We start from the raw sequence: 15,709 nt of genomic DNA, 5'->3' as shown, positions 1-15,709 counted from the left end.
TTTATTCTAAAATGGGCTGTAGAGGTCAGCTATTTGCATGGAATACTTCCACCCAAAACACTTGCTTTTTTCATGGCAACTCAGAACAGCTCTGTGATTTTTTTTGAGACGATGTCTTGCTGTGTAGTCTAGGTTGGCCTAGAACTTTCAATTCTCCTGCTTCCATTTTCCAAGTACTGGAATTATAGGTGTGTATCACAATACTTTTCTTCTTGCTTATTTCTGTGAATTTTTTTTCTCAAGACAGGGTTTCTCTGTGTAGCCCTGGTTGTCCTAGACTCAGTTTGTAGACCAGGCTGGCCTCGAACTCACAGAGATCCGCCTGCTTCTGCTTCCCAAGCGCTGGGATTAAAGGCGTGTGCCATCATGCCTGGCCATTTCTGTGAAAATTTTATACTAATTTTTAAATTAAGGAAGCAAACATGTTAAAAGATACACTGATAATCACATACATTAGCAGGCAAGTCACACCCGAAGTCCAGCCCAGCTCTCTATTTGCAACATTGTGTTGTTTTCTACTCTTCTTACTTCTTTAACATAAAATTACTCCAGGCCGGGTGCAGTGCCATATGCCTTAGTCCCAGCAGGCTGAGCTGCAGGCCAGCCTGGTCTATATCGTGATTTCTAGGAGATAGCCAGGGCTACATAGTGAGACCCTGCCTCCGAAACAAACAAAGATACAAACAAACAAATAAAATATATATACTCTTGGGACGTTAGTATGAAGTCAGCCCCAGCAGCTGACTCTTCACTACCAGAAAAGTCTTGGTTCAGAGTAACTGGATGCTTCTCTCTAGCGGCACAGTTCCACAGTATGGAGAATCCGAGTTCCTTCTGCCCCATCTTCGCTCCTACCTACTCGAGAAAGGTGTCTGCACTGCATCTCCTTATTTGGAACTGGACATGGCCTAAGCCTTCAGGCACCCTGCCTGCTCCTGCTGCTCACAGCCTTATCACTGGCTGCAAAAATAGCCTTGGTAATCTCCAGAGCTGCGTGCTGCATCTCCACACTACTCAGGCACTCAGCTTCCTGTGAACCAAGCGGCACACAGCTAATACTGTGCTGTTCTCGCCAAGACATTTCTGTTGTAACTAGGAGTACAACTCTTATCTAGGCTTCGTTTTTTTCTGGACACAGCTAATATGGGAAGAAATGACTGAAAAAGATGTGTTAATAAAAACAGATTTTAGCAGCTGTATGCATGTATGGGTTTGCTTTCCTAGTCAAACAGTTTCCTTCACACTCTGAGGTAGGGTAGGTTGGGAGCAGAAAGAGCCAGGTTTAATCATAGCCCTGCTGCTTACAGTTGGTGTGACCTTGAACAAGGTCATTCTCTTCTCTGGCCCATGTACATTAGATGTACACTGGGGCCCACACATGTGTGTGGCCTTCTTCGGTTATACATACAAACTGTGCACAGCACAGCACCAAGTCCATCTGGGTTCCCCCTCCCCTGTGCTCTCACTATTCTTTACAGACCTTTCAATTGACTTGGGTAGGAAGAGGGCACAGAAAAAGCACTAGAGCACACACACACTTTCCCCTCTTTGATGTCACTGGAAAACACAGAGAAAACCCAACTGAAAACCACTCTATCCGGATGTAATCATGTCCTAGTCAAGGTCACCATTGCTGTGATCAAACACCATGACCAAGAGCGAGCTGGGGAGGAGAGGGGTTATTTGGCTTACACTTCCACAAGGTGGAATAGTCCACCACTGAAAGAAGCCAGGATAGGAACTCAAACAGGGCAGGAACCTGGAGGCAGCACCATGGAAGTGTGCTGCATACCGGCCTGGTCTCCATGGCTTGCTCAGGCTGCTGTCTTACAGATCCCAGGGCGACCTGCCCAGGGACGGCTCCACCCACAATGGGCTGGGCCCTCCCACACTCATCACTAATTCAGAAAATGCCCTAAGGGCTTGAATACAGCCGAGTCTTACGTGGCATTTTCTCAGTTAAGGTTGGTCCTTGGACAACTCCTTGTGTCAAGGTGACACAGAAGTAGCCTGCACATTGTCATCCCTATGGTGCTCCACAGTTTCCATTCATTTCTATTCTAAGAACTGATGTTCATTGAGTCAGGACTGTTGACTTTTGTTTTTAGTTTTATTTGGTTTGTTTTTGCTTAGGGATGTAAAGCAATTCCGTGTGTGTGTGTGTGTGTGTGCGCACGCGCATGCTACAAACCCAACAGCTTTTCAAATAAAGTAAAAATCAGGAAAGAAAACCAAGAGTTTACTGATTTGAGATGGGCTTGGTGCTATGTAGTCCAGACTAACCTAGAACTTGAAACCTTCCTGCCTCAGTTTCCCAAGTGTGCTGTGTGCTGGCCTCCCTGGCTGAGGAGGACTCTTTTTCCCTGAGTGGGGTTTAGGATATGTGTTTTTGAACTAGATGAAAGATCCACTCCTCTGAAATCCACCAGCCAGCTTCACAATGTACAATCATGAAGATCATTTTCTGCAGATTTGTATCTTTTGGTTACTATGAGATCTTGGAAGGACTAGATCTACTGGAAAGAAGGCTCCCTGTTAAACAACTTCCTGTTTATTTTTTAAAAGGCTAATGATGCTTTGACTACTTATTGAACTAAAATAAAACCACAACTCAACAGAGATAAATTTAATCCAGGTATACTTTTCAAGGAATTGGAAACATCTTTCCTTTCTGAGACAGGACTACTATGTAGCCCTGGGTGGCTCTGTAGGTCAGGCTGGCCTTGAACTAGGAAATCTGCTTGCCTCTACTTCCTGAGTGCTGGGACTATAGGTGTGCCCCCCCCCCACCACCAAAGAGTATAAACAGCCACTATCGGTTATAACAGTAACGAAGAGAACACATCAGGAGATGTTCCTGGGGATTCATCTGGAGGAGCAATTGCTCCCCTTTGGAAGGCATCTTCATTTCTTAGGTATGAAAAACATCCCTCCAAAAGCATCTTGCTGTTAATTCATCATATCTTCTTTTCCTCTAAATTCAAATTTTAAATGAGTGGAATCTAAGTAATAGATTTTTATAGTATTTTCCATTGTGCTCAGGAGTGAAATTCCTCAGGCTTTTGCAGGTAACAGAAGGATACGCTTCATGTAGGACAGAAGTGTGATCTATACAGTAACTACTGTCCAGGGGCAAGGTTGGCGCCTAAGGAATTTGCCGCGTAGGTGATGGGCTTCCACAGGCCTCAGCACGCAACTTACATGTCTGTGAAGAGAGCTGGAGAGTCAGGCCGATGAGACTGCACATCCTGCATAGCGTTCCACTCGTTGACTGAGGACTGATCTGAGTTAATATGGCTCTCGTAGTAACTCACCCAAGTGAGGAAAAGGCTGCCTGGGTAGTAGTTGTGCATTCTGGCCACTTCACAAGCCTTGTGCAAACTCTGCAGTGCAGACCTGAAAGGTAAGTCTAGCAATGAGCACTATAAAATTATGGGGCACCAAAAGGGTAGAAACCTCGACCATCTCAAACTCATCTGTTTTGAATTCTACAGAGTATCACTGTCCGGAGGATTTCCTCCCTCCCCTGGAGTCAAGATCCCCTGACTTGGCTACATCCTCCAGGGAGGAGCTGGGTGGGGGAGGGGACGAGAACTGAAAACAACCTCCCCAGTGAAAAACAGGTCTAGGAACTGATGGTCTCATGACCTTATCTTTGGACTGTGTTGTCACTGTGTCATTAGCAAACAAACATTTCAACAATTAACTATTCAAAATTTGTTTCTCTTTGGCACAGAACCATGTGATAGCGTATTCGCTAGGATAGCTCAGATAGGCAGATGGCCCTGAGCCATGGGCCCTGTCCTCTGCTGTCCAGCACGGTTACCATTCTTGCTACCTTAGTCTCCTTGGTCTTTAAGCCTTTACTCATCGTCACCAGTTACTTTCTAAGAATAGCTCTGGCTACCCTGAAACAAAAGTAAACATGCAGACCCTGAACTCAGAAACCTAGCAAGAGTAAACAAAACTAAAATCTATCTTTTTTTTCTATTTACTTATGCTAAAGCCAGAAATGCTAGAGAGTAAACAAAAACAAACAAAAGAAATGACAGGAAGTAACTTACAGATCAAGGACATTCTGTTATTGGTCTATCTCCAGTGCTTAAAAATAAGGCCTAGGTTATAGCTGGAGTTCAAATGTCTTATTATCTATAACATTTTTCTCTTAAAGGAAAAGGAAGTGTAAGAGAATTCTATGGCCATTCATTTACATTATTTTTCTTCATAACATTTAAAAAGCTATTTTATGTGCATGAGTATTTTGACTGCACGTATGTCTGTGCACCATATGTGTGCTTGGTGACGTCAGAAGAGGAGGAAGCATCCCTTGAAACTATAGTTACAGAGGATTGTGAGCCACTATTTGAGGGCTAGAAACTAAGCCTCTGCAACAAGTATTTTTAACTACAGAGCCAACATTCCAGCACCTATAAAGTTAAAGTATATTTGTGTGTGAGCAGAGGATGTGCCACAGTGGCACACATGTGGGGCCAGAGGTCATTTCAGGGTGTTAGTTCCCTCTTCCACCAAGTGTGCCTGGAGATCAAACTGGGGTTGGCACTCTTGGCCAGCGCCTTTACCCGCTAAGCCATTTCAAAGGTCTTACATGTTTTTTGTTAAGAAAGAATGCCTTTTATACCAGGCGGTTGTGGTGGTGCACACCTTTAATCCCACCACTTGGGAGGCAGAGACAGGCAGATCTCTGTGAGTTTTGAGGCCAGCCTGGTCTACAGAGTGAGTGTAGGACAGCCAAGGCTCTGTTACAGAGAAGCCCTGTCTTGAAAATCCACGAAGTGATCCTTAATCATTTTGAAAAGGTCTTATAGTTAGTTGGCCAGGTAGTGGTGGCATCTGCCTTTAATCCCAGGATTTGGGAGGCAGAGGCAGTTGGATCTCTGAGTTTGACGCCCGTCTGGTCTACACAGTGAGTTCCAGAATAGTCAGAACTTTGTAGAGACCCTGTCTCAAAACAAAAACAGAAACAAAAAGAAAACATAAAAAGTTGTATAGTGCTTGTGCAGCATGCAGGAGGCACTGAGTTTGATTCTCAGTGCCACAAAATAAACCAACAAAATAAACGGCAGGAATGCCATGAGATCCAGCACCACTACTCTAGTTTGGGGCTACACTTTCCAGTTCACTGGTCTACGTGCAGGCCATACTAAAAACTGTCTGGCTGGAGTATGCACTTATAACTTGCTCTTTTACTTTACAGCCTCTCATAAATGCCTGATTTCAATATTCTTCAGAATATATATTTATTTTTTGAGACAGGCTTTCATGTATTCTAGACCTGGAACTCACTATATAGTTCATTATGAGCTTGGACTTGGAACTTATCCTACTGTCTCCACCTCTGCCACTCCTCGAGTACTGGGACTATGGGCTATGTGTCACAGTGATTTTTTTTGTTTGTTTGTTTTGGTTTGGTTTTTCAAGACAGCATTTCTCTGTGTAGCCTTGGCTGTCCTGGACTCGCTTTGTAGACCAGGCTGGCCTCGAACTCACATCAATCCACCTGCTTCTGCCTCTCAAGTGCTGGGATAAGAGTGCACCACCACGCCCAGCACAATGCTCATTTTTTAACGAGATAATTTTTTAAACGGCTGCTTAACAGTGATTTGCAAGTATGTACAAAAATTTAACTGATTCATACTTTCAAATAATTAAATCTTATTTTTTTATTATTCGAACACCGACAAAAATTTCTTAAAGCTAAAATCCTTGTACACCCATAGTTATAATCTCAGCGTAAATTCTTAGAATTACTAGGTTATAAATGATAAGGAATATTGGAAATCATTCTCCAGAAAAGTCATTCCAGTTCATTCTTCTACCAATGGTTGAATCTGTTCTTTAAATCCATGTCAATCCCATGTTTAATAGCAGTGACTCAGCAGCAGCCAAGTGCCAGTGAGTAACAACTCAATATTGTTTGGCTTTTCTCTCCTCGCCCCCTCCCCCCGCACCACCCCTTTTATTTATTTAATCACTTTACAGCCTGATCCCAGTGCCCCCTCCCAGTTCCACTCCAATGTCTCTCCTCCATTTCTTCCCTTCTTCTCAGAGAAGGGGAGGCTCCCAAGGGGTACCAACCCAGCTGGCATCTCAAGTTGTAGCCTCCCTTTGAGGCCTGGTAAGGCAGACCAGCTGGGGGAGAGGGATGTGAAGACAGGCAACAGAGCCAGAGCCAGCGCCTCCCCACTGTCAGGGGACTCACGTGTTGACCAGGCTGCACATTGGCTGCCTATGTGTAGGGGGCCTGGGTCCAGCCTGTGCGTGCTCTTTGGTTGTTGGTTCAGTCTCTGTGCGCCCCAATCATATGAACTTGTGTGTGTGTGTGTGTGTGTGTGTGTGTGTGTGTGTGTGTGTGTTTTCGTGACAGGGTTTATCTATATAGTTTTGACTGTCCTGGATTTGCTCTGTAGACTAGGCTGGCCTTGAACTCACAGAGATCTGCCTGCCTCTGCCTACCTGAGTGCTGAGAGTACAAGTGTGCGCCACCATGCCTGACATCATATGAACTTCTTAAAAACAGTTCACTGAATTAGGGGTTTTTTTTTTTGGTTTTTCGAGACAGGGTTTCTCTGTGTAGACCTGGCTGTCCTGGACTCACTTTGTAGACCAGGCTGGCCTCGAACTCACAGCGATCCGCCTGCCTCTGCCTCCCGAGTGCTGGGATTAAAGGCGTGCGCCACCACGCCCGGCTTGAATTAGGGTGTTTGTTTGTTTGGCTTTTTTTTTTTTTTTTTTTTTTTGAGACAGGGTCTATCTGTGTAGCCATGGCTGTCCTAGAACCAGCTCTGTAGACTAGGCTGGACTCAAGCTCAGAGGTCCTCCTGTCCCTGCTTCTGAGTGCTGGGACTAAAGGCGTGTGCCATCATTGTCAGGCTAAAAAAATATTTTAAAAACATAACCTCTGGTTTTATTTCTGGATTATGTATATGTGGTATATACATGTGTGCACGTCTGTGTGTATGTGGGTACTTGGTCATGTGTGCTCCTGCATGTGGGAGCCAGACGTCAATGCTGGGTGTCTTCCTCAATCCATTTCCTCCTAATTTTTTTGAGACAAAATTTCTCACTGAGCCTGGAGCTAATGAATTCAGTTAGGCTAGTGGGATGAGGAGCTTCAGAGGCTTTCTTGTCTCTAGCTCCCCCTTTAAAACTAGATATTGGGGACTGAATAAGGCTCCATGCTTGTGCAACACACCTGGCCTAGCCATCTTTCAGTTTCCTGTTATTCAAAATAAAAAAATGCTCAGACAATTTTAGTTTCACTCCAGAGACTCCGGCATGGTCTCTTCGTTTGGAAATTCGTGCTTTACAGTCACCTTTCAGAGCTGCTGCAACTGCCCTCAACTATACTCAGTGCTATTAGCTGCTTCAGACACCGTGGCTGCATACAGAGTAACTGCTGTCCAGGTAAGGAAACACCTGGTCTAACGACTGCTTTGATTCATATCACTGATATTTTTCTCCTATAACTTTCAATTCTATATTTCTCAAAAAGCTAACAGAACTATGACTTTATTTCAAAACATCAACTCTTGGCCTGAGGTTATTACTTGAATTAAGACTGTTCTGTCTTCCGCCTCAAAATATATCTGAAAAACAAGTGTCTTTCAGTTGTATGTATGGGAATAGATAGATTAGCTGCTTTTTACTGAGTATTAGTCAAAGGAGATCATTAAGTTTTCCATAAAAATTCACCTGTGAACTATGCTCTAAATCTATAAATGTGTCTCACCTCAATCACTGCATGAAATATTAGGAAAGCTAATTGTTCAGTGACAATGCAGATTGCACACACCTAAATCCTGTCACCTCTGCTATTTCTGGCTTAGCCACTTGCTTTGCTTGCCTTCCGCTCATCATGAGGGCCTTCTACAGAACAGGCAGTAGAACGAGAAGCAGACATTTCTTTATAATTTATGTGTTGTATGTGTGTGGTTGTTTGTGTGTGCGTGTGTACATGTGTGCTCAGGCAGGCCACAGGTCAATGTTGTGTGTCCTCCTCAACTGCCAGACAGCTAATTATTTGAGGTAATGTCTCACTGAACTCGGAGCTCACTGGTACAGCTGGGCTGGTGGGCTAGCGAGCTCCGGGGTTTGCCTGGCCTGCATCTCTTTTCCTCCCTAAGGTTTCAGATGAGCGCTACTGTGCCTGGCTTGACATGAGCTCAGACTGCTTGCATGACATTCACTCACTGACTGAACTATGTCAGTCCCCAGAAGCTAAAGGCTACTGACTTGAATGGCGCCCTATTCCCTGGTTATATTAAATCATTTTCTAGAAAAGTGAACAAGAGTCTGTTCTGTCTAAGTAAAGAAGACACTCTCAGGCCAGTCAGGTTAGTCTTGCCATGCCTCGGTTCGCTGCTCAGCCACAGCCGGGTACTAATAACACTCTTCTGTGGTACTAGTGTAATGATTAAATGTAAGCCATGCAAAACAGCTGGCACACAGCGAATAACTTAAAAGTGTCAGTATCGGATGCTTATTAGCAATGGCTTCTTTAGGCTTTGTTTGCATTACACAAACGACTGTCAATACTTTAAAAGAAAGTGCATCTATAATGCATTTCTGTCAATGCTGTTTCTGACTATCTTAGGAAAGGAATAGCTAGTGTATAGCAGTAAAATCTACAGACTTGACTTTCCCACTAAGAGCTGTCAGTGTGAACCACACACAGGCTCTTCTCCAATCCACTAACGTCTCTCCTGGGCCTCATGTCCTCTGGATCTCACTTGTCCTCCAATGCACAAAGCTTTCCACTGCGACAACTTAAACATTGCATTTCTGGGCCACCTTTAACCATGGTTACCATGAAAACCGATATTCTCTCATATTCTCTCTCTCTCTCTCTCTCTCTCTCTCTCTCTCTGTCTCTCTCCCTCTCTCTCTCTCTCACACACACACAGTCTTCATATACAGCATTTCCATAGTGAACTGTTACCATTTCAAATACTATTTCTCTCAGAAAGAATTGTTTAAATAACATTAAATAACTTTTTTTGTAGAATACGTTTTTAAAAACCCATGGTTTGATAGAGATATCAAAAGTCACCTTACCACATTGCTTGCACAGACACAGGCTTGAATATGTGAATTCTGTTATCTGTTGACACGCTGAACCCACTAAGAGTAAGAGAGAATAGACAAAAGCCCACAAATAAGGGTCAGGCATTTCAAGTTTGCTACAACAGCTGACTGACTAAACAGGAGAAACAGTGAGACATGTTATCTAGACATTAGCTAGAAGTAGGATGTGACTGAAAAGTCTCAACAGGGCAGCTGACAGAAGGAGAATCAAAGTATTCTCTAGGACAAGTGCCCTGCCAAGCAGTCCAGTCACAGTGGCCATCCCTAAGCATAAACACATACGAGCAACCCCAGACAGACTCAGCAGTCTCTCTGTGTATACATACACATAAATATGAAATAATAACTAAAATAGTCGCAAATTTGAGAGGGAAGGAGGGAACATAAGAGGAGTTGAAGAGAGGGTGGAAATGATATAAATACAGTACTTATATACAAAATTCTCAAAAATAAACTTAAATAAAGAAAAGCTTCAACTAATATTTTTATTTACTATTTACTAGGCAAAATTAAGTGTTCTGATGTGTATTCCTATTTGGAAGTCTTTTGGTTCATAGCAAACTGGACCTGGGTTTTATAAATTGGAGCAAACATTTCAGTCTCTTAGAAACACATTCTAAAAACACCAGGAGGTGGGGGTGGTTGACTGGAAGGAACTGGCTCAGGAAAGGGGTTATACAGCAGGCTGACAGCTGGCAGGGGCCGCAAGAGGTTATTTGAAACAGAACACATCATCCTCTGGGAGAGCGCTGCAGGAGCTGCCTGGCCACGTGGTCAGTTACAGGGTGAGCCAGCGAACGACTTCTTTGCCTGGCTTCCTGACAGAGTCAGCTCAGAAGAACAGGAGTGAGAGGACCTAACACGTTGTATTTTACTCTACAAAGTGGCAGTTTAAAAGGCCTCATTGAGCTGCTGACATGTCAGTTCAATTGGCCACACTTGGCCTCCCATTCAGCAGAATGAATGAGCCACTAAGACCGGGATGGAACTGCACCCCTTGGCTTTCTGGGGAGGGGGCGGGGGAGCTCTTACCCATCACCATCCAAATGAATCAGGGTGTCACTCCAGAGAGGCAAGACTAAGCCCATGGTACAAGTGCTACTGCAAGACAAGAAACAATCAGTAAGTTACTTCCTGTTATTCTGGGAAGCAGTCATCATCTATTTACTATCAACAAGGGATAAACCCCTAACGTTTTTATCCTAAAGATAACCCAGCGGTTCTCAACCTGTGGGTCACAGCCCTTTCACAGGGGTCGCCTAAAACCATTAGAAAACACCGATATTTATACTATGCTCATAACAGTAAGCTAAATTCTAGCTATAAAGTAGCAAGGAGAACAATTTGGTGTTTGGGGGTTACAACATGAGGAACTGTACTAGAGGGCATCAGCATTAGGAAGGCTGAGAACCACTGCCCTAAGCAACAAACTGTTTCGTAAATGTGAGAGCCGAGACAGTTTTGTCATATTACTATCAATCCCGTTCACATTCTCAGGATGATTTTGACCACTGCCGACTTGCATTTGGTAGGTCTTTGCCCAGGATACAGTACCCAACTCAATTCCAAGGATTGTATCTTTTTATTTGGGGGGAGTTGGGAGGCATGGACGAAGTCACACATAGCCCAGGCTGGCCTCAAACTCACAACATAGCAGGGGCTGGCCTTGAACTCCTGATCCTCCTACCTTCACCTCCCAAATGCTGGGGATTACAACTGTGCACTGCCACACCTGTTCTCAACGTCAAGAATTATTTCTGGTTGCTCAAGATCTTGGAATAAATGATTTGTTCAACTCTGAGATTTATTGAACACTTTATCACTCAACAGTCTTACAGGGAAAGGAATTACAAAAGTAGTGGTATTGGCTTGTTATCAAGCTAGAGAAATAAAAATACAATTAAAATGATACATTACTTGGTCTTGTGTGTGTGACTATGTGTTTAAATGAGATGTTAAAAAAACAGATTTTATTTTTATTTATGTGTATTTTGCCTGCATGCACGTCTGTGTACCACTTGCACGTCTGGTGCCTGTGAAGGCCAAAAGAGGGTGTTGGGTCTCCTGGGACTGGAATAGATGGTTATGAACTGTTATTTGGGTGCTGGAAATTGAACCCAGGTTCTGTGGAAGAGGACTGCTGAGCCAGCTCTCTACCCTCCTGTTTTGTTTATTTTAAGAGATTCTAACCTTATAGCCTAGACTGGCCTTGAACTTGAAATTCTCTGGTCTCAGCCTCTCTACCTTGAGATTATAGGCATGTGCTACCACACCGGACAAAATAATGCTATGTACTGAACTAGCACAGCTGAAATGCAGAATAGGGGCGTCTGCAATGAACACAAGTGTGGCCCTACTGTGACACGCTGCAATACTGTTCCAGGTTCTGCGAGCTGTAACCCAGCGGGTAGAGTACGTGACCAGCATGTGTGAGGCCCTGGGTTCAGCTGCACACCAGCCTAGGAAGGAAAGTGGCTTTAAGTGAATAGAATAGGTTGATGCAGAAAGCTCTGGACAACATATCTAGAGACAGTATAGCGTAGCAGGACCAATGCTGGGTGTGGGAGTGGAACACAGTGAGCTTAAGACCACGGGCTCTCCCACGGACTCCAGAACCTGGATTCCAGTAACAGAGTAACTTTTCTCCCAGGACTTTGTTCAGGTCAGGCAAGAACTATACTTCTGAGCCACACCTCAGCCTTTAACTACCTAGTCTTAAACAAATTACTTAATTGCTTTGTGTTTGCCTCTTCATCTATAAAGGAGGGACAAAATGACCTTTATTGCCCTGTTTTAAGATCATGTATATGAAAACATATGCAAGGGAACCTAAGCATAACAACAATTTCTATTTAATAAATATCTACTATGTAAAACTATCTGGATTTGATCTCTTTTGGTATTGAAACTCTGACAAGTTACTTAACTCCTCTCAGCCTTAAGTTCCTTGCCTTTAAAAGTAGGTTAAAAGCCTATCCTTACAGAAAAAGGTTAGGAGGAGGAAAGGGAAAATATAATGATGTAATTACATTTTAATTAAAATAAAAACAGATTTTAAAAGGCTTCTTCACTGTGAGTTCGAGGCCAGCCTGGTCTACAAAGTGAGTCTAGGACAGCCAAGGTTACACAGAGAAACCCTGTCTCAAAAAACAAACAAACAAACAAACAAACAAACAAACAAAATCCAAAAAACCAAAAACCAAAACCAACCAAACAAAAAAAAAAAACCCAAAACACCCAACCCTTCCCCAAGCCCCCCCACCCCCCAAAAAAACAAAGGCTGGAGAGACGGTTCAGTGGTTAAAATAATTTGTGGTTCGGTTCCTGGAACCACATAGCAGCTTCAAAAACTGTCTCTAACCTCAGTTCCAGAGGATCCAGTGCCTCCTTCTGACCCCTACAGGCACTACATATACACACAGCACACAGACATGCATGTAGGCAAAACACCTATACACATAAAACAAAAACAAAGAAAAAAACTTCAAAAGATCTTAAAATAAAGCTAGACATGGTGGCACAAAGTACATGGGAGGCTGAGGCAGGAGGATTGTGAGCTCCAGGTCAGTCTAAGTTAGAGTGTGTTTTAGGTACTGGCTTTTATAGTGGCACCCTGTTGTTCCCCATGCCTTCCCGGACACTCCCACCTACCCACGCCCGAAACACAGAAGGAGAAAGAAAAATATTTAGGATCTCTCTCTCTTTAAACAGTTAATCAAAGAATCAAGGAGACATTATAGTCTAAAACGTAGATGCACCAGACTGATGCATCCGTGTCACAAAAAGCATGTGTGCTACTGGAACTGAACGCCCGTTAAGAGTAGGTGAGTTAATACCCCATTTCTCTAATAGACAGGTGATCTGGACAAAAATAAATAAATAAACAGAGAAATATGAGAATTACATGCTATTATACACCAAAAGGATTTAACAGATACCTACAGAAGAAAATGCTGCCTAAACAGTAGCAGCCTATGGAAACCTCTCTAAAACAGACCACATCCTGGTACATAAACAAATTTTAACAAGTTCAGAAAAATTGAAACAATGCCATGTACCCTATTTAACCATAATGAAATAAAATTTAAAATAGGTAGCAAACAAATCTCTAGTAAATATGCAAATTCACGGAGATAAATCAACTCATTACTCAATGAGCAAAGAAGAATTAAAGTCTTTACAGCGAAATAACATGTTAATACATTACAGTATAAAATGAATATCAAATATTAACTTAGAATAGGTGTTTTAATGCATCTAAAAGGGATTTGGGGTGTCAGGTAGCAAGATACAAATGATTTAAAAGCATCAGGAATACTAATGAAAATGCTGAAAGTGCTGCTGACCTGAACGCTAGTGCCTGCCTGTTCCCTACACTTGCTCAACACTCTACTGACTGCAGACTTGAGCAAGTCAAACGGAGATGGAACCTGTGCCCGAAAACCAGAGGCACAACTAATCAATGGCAGACTCTAACTGCAAACAATATAGGTGACTAGAGAAGATATAGAAATCCATAATGACTGTGATCTGTGTATGAACTTGTGACCAGTGACAAGGACATGAAGGAACATGTATTCAGGTCACAGTGGTCATCTGTTCATCCCATTCAACAAATATTTGCTTATGCCTATGAGTTCCAGGCTAGTCAGGGACACATAACCTTTTTTTTTTTTTTTTTAAAGCCACAACAAACCCCAAATCTAACTGAACCAAACCCCAACCCAGAGGCTATAGATTGCTCACTAGGTAATGCGCATCCACGCCAGGGATCTAACCCAACAGTTCTCTGACCTATGTGGGCAACTGCATGAATATGGCATGTGCATGTGATTGGGTACGTGCACGCTCGCACGCACACACACACACACACACACCCCAACTAAACAAACAGCGAGCCCCACAGCTGCATGTGGTGACACATGCATATAACCGCAGCGTCTGGGAGGCTACGGCAGGAGGATTTTGAATTCAAGGATATCCTGGGCTTCATAATGAGAACCTTTCTCTAGGGGGAAAAAGCTGGGGAGCAACAAACAAACATCAGACCACAAAGCTCTGCTATTTTATAACCAGAAGCATATGCAGTGTAGTTTGGAAAACAAAGTTACACTGTATTATCAGGAAACTTTGTCACTTTAATTACAATACTGTTCTCAAAACAAGCTAAATGAACCGGCTAAAAGATCACTACTTGTATTTATCAAACAATCTGGCTTCTACTTTGACTTAAAACTGTTTTGAAACATATTTTCAAAGTCTGATATATGAAATGATATACCACATTTCTTAAGAGTAAGTGAGCACTGATATTCTGAAGTTAGCATTTCTTTTACTGTTCAATAGGCTCACTGAAACAGAAGACATATAGCATTTCATAATGCTAGATTTACCAAAAAGAAACTAGTTTCTAGCTCTTCATGTCTACTTTGTTTCCTAGACGGTTAAATTTTGTTAATGTTATGGCACCTGCCAGGTACGACTCAGACAGGACTACTGGAACAAACTGGTGTGGTGTGCAGAGGATAAACTCCCAGGCACCACGGGACATGTCCACCCAGCCAGCTGTAGTTACTGCCTCCCGTCTCCAGGGGAAGCCTCAGCTCAAAATTTCCATGGAGTTCTAGCTCCTCTTCTACAGGGCTTTCAAGGGCGGGGTCAAGGGGAGCCCAACAAAGGAAATATGGCCACAGCAATTCTGTCTAGCTGAATTTTCTGCAATAATGGAAATATTCTGTACCATACTGCCCCAAGTGGGAGCCATTAACCACACATGACTAGTTGGTACAGAGAACGTGACTAGCTATGGCTGAGAATTCTTTAAAAACACATCATTATTTTAGTCTTTGTTTATTTAAATAGCTACCGATGTCTAGTGGCAATACAGGTCCAGATAGGTGAAAGTCCAAATCAGAGGTCATAAAATTCCAAAGAATTGGAAAGGTAGGTATTTTCCCCACTTCCTCTTCCTTGAGACAGTCTTGTTTTAAATATAGGCCAGGATGGCCAGAACTTACTACACAGGCCTCCCCTTCTCGGCCATTCTCCTGACTCTGTCTCTGGAGTGCTGCTATTATTGAAGCATGCTACCATTTCGGGAAAAAAAATGAGTATTTCCTTACTAAAAGGCCTGATACTCAGGGAAAACATTAGAAGTTAAAACGGGAAGAGAAAGTTTCCCGAAAGCGGTTGCCAAGCCCCTGTAAACACAGAGCATGTAACTAATGCTGTAACTTGTGTACAGGGTCACAGCTCTGGCCTTGAGATCTTATCAACTCACAACTCACTTCCCAAGTAGACTTTTGTTCTGTTTTTTTTTTTCCTTCCCCAACTTGTCACACCTGGGAAGAAGGTGGTCCAGTAAAGAACCGCCTTGACTGGGCTGTCTGTCAGCTTGTCCATGGCGTATTTTCTTGATTGCTAATTGACACAGGAGGGCCAGCCTATGGTGCGCAGTGCCAGCCCGAGGCACGTGGGACTGGGCTCTATAGAGAAGCTAAATATGAGCCTGGAGCAAGCGCACGAGCATCGATCGTCCTGTGGTCTCTGCCTCAGCTCCTGACTCCAGGCCCTACCCTGGCTCCCCATGACGCTGGACTATAAC

General features: G+C 43.3%; 1 protein-coding gene across 2 annotated transcripts in view; it reads right to left on the bottom strand.

Annotated features, from left to right (window-relative positions):
- Ssh2 (slingshot protein phosphatase 2) overlaps positions 1–15,709 on the bottom strand; it is a 254,058-nt gene that overhangs the window by 33,601 nt on the left and 204,748 nt on the right. The window contains exons 6-8 of one of the 2 annotated variants that reach the window (XM_051158006.1): positions 10,138–10,206; positions 9,076–9,141; positions 3,202–3,396 (exon numbers count right to left, since the gene is read on the bottom strand). In XM_051158006.1, coding sequence (XP_051013963.1) covers positions 3,202–3,396; positions 9,076–9,141; positions 10,138–10,206 — 330 coding nt within the window. The remainder of the gene's footprint in view (positions 1–3,201; positions 3,397–9,075; positions 9,142–10,137; positions 10,207–15,709) is intronic. The other variant, XM_051158005.1, reaches the window with a different exon arrangement.

The sequence above is a fragment of the Acomys russatus genome, chromosome 16, assembly GCF_903995435.1.
Source record: "Acomys russatus chromosome 16, mAcoRus1.1, whole genome shotgun sequence".
Lineage (NCBI taxonomy): Eukaryota > Metazoa > Chordata > Mammalia > Rodentia > Muridae > Acomys > Acomys russatus.
This window is presented reverse-complemented; position numbering and strand designations above follow the sequence as displayed.